The 1,347-nt window shown below is 48.4% G+C and overlaps 1 protein-coding gene across 1 annotated transcript; it reads left to right on the forward strand.

Annotated features, from left to right (window-relative positions):
* Positions 1-61: 61 nt before the first annotated feature.
* On the forward strand, positions 62-1,148 carry LOC109509560 (SH2 domain-containing protein 3C-like; the record flags this gene model as incomplete). Its single annotated transcript, XM_019859391.1, has 4 exons — positions 62-191; positions 329-444; positions 742-913; positions 998-1,148. Coding segments are annotated over 4 exons (569 nt in total), but the record flags the coding sequence as incomplete, so codon positions are not given.
* Positions 1,149-1,347: the final 199 nt, after the last annotated feature.

Below are 1,347 nucleotides of genomic sequence, written 5' to 3' on the forward strand. Positions count from 1 at the left end.
CGGTGCAGTACTGGTTGATCGTTGTTCACTTGTTTGTATTGAGCAAATGTTTCCCGCGCAGGTATGAGTCTTGCATCATGCCGGCTGACAACAAACCTCTGGAGATGGCTGTGCTGAAGAGAGTGAAAGAGCTGCTGGCTGAAGTGGATGCAAGGACGGCGGCAAAGCACATCACCTTAGTCGACTGCACGGTACGCCAACGCACGCCAACGAGCGCATCGTGCGCGAATCCCGTTCACACGGCTGAGAACAAGCGTTGGAGAGAATTTCAAGCACATGCACGACATGCAACGCTTATCTTATTTTGTTTTCTCTCTCTCTTGGGCAGATTGCAAGAATACTGGGAGTCAACTCGGAGATGCAAAGGATGATGGGAGTATCCTCTGGCTTGGAGTTACTAACGCTACCTCACGGACACCAGCTGAGACTTGACCTGCTGGAGAGGTGCGCTCGCTGTCTTCTTCTTCAGGGCACCCGCCCTTGGTTCGTTCGGAATGACTGATGGGAGAGTCAAGCATTCACGAAAATCTAAAATAAGTAAATACATTTTAAAAAAGGGGGCGGTTGGTGTACCAGTTGCTGTACTTACCTCACATCGTGCACATGGAAATCGACAAGTTTGCTGCTGAGCACATTTGAACCCTGTTGCCAACCGAAAAAGGAGCACCAAAACAAAATTAAAGTGTGTCGTCTCATTCACGCTGTGGTCCTTTTTTTCACCCCCTATGTTGGAAATTTCAGGTTCTACACCATGTCCATCATGACGGCCGTGGACCTGCTGGGCTGCACGGGAAGCACGGAGGAGCGGGCGGCCCTGCTCCATAAGACCATCCAGTTGGCGGCCGAGCTGAAGAGCAACCTGGGTAACATGTTTGGCTTCGCCGCAGTGATGAGGGCGTTGGAGCTGCCGCAGGTGAGATCAACACAGTTGCCATCCTGCGCGTTTTCATTGCGCATTCTTGTGCTTTGCTCTGACGCTTGTGGGATTACGTCTCAGATTTCCCGGTTGGAGCAGACGTGGGTGACGTTACGGCAGAGACATACAGAAGGCGCCATCCTGTATGAGAAGAAGCTCAAACCTTTCCTGAAGAATTTGAATGACGGCAAAGGTATTCCGATTGCATGTCATCTTGAAAATATTCAGACCAGTAGGACTACTATATAAATAATAATTCAATGAAAAATGCATTGCACAAACAGTTCTTCAAAAAAATAACTGCAAATGTACTTAAAAGTGAAAGACAACTGAACTCGACTTAAAAATTAAGCCACTGGAACATGCCAAGGTTGAACATTTCATTCGTTGATTCTTCACGTACCACTAGAGGGCGACACACACACACACAC

This window comes from Hippocampus comes, unplaced genomic scaffold, assembly GCF_001891065.2.
Source record: "Hippocampus comes isolate QL1 unplaced genomic scaffold, H_comes_QL1_v1.1 C16948942, whole genome shotgun sequence".
In the NCBI taxonomy this organism is placed as follows: Eukaryota; Metazoa; Chordata; class Actinopteri; order Syngnathiformes; family Syngnathidae; genus Hippocampus; species Hippocampus comes.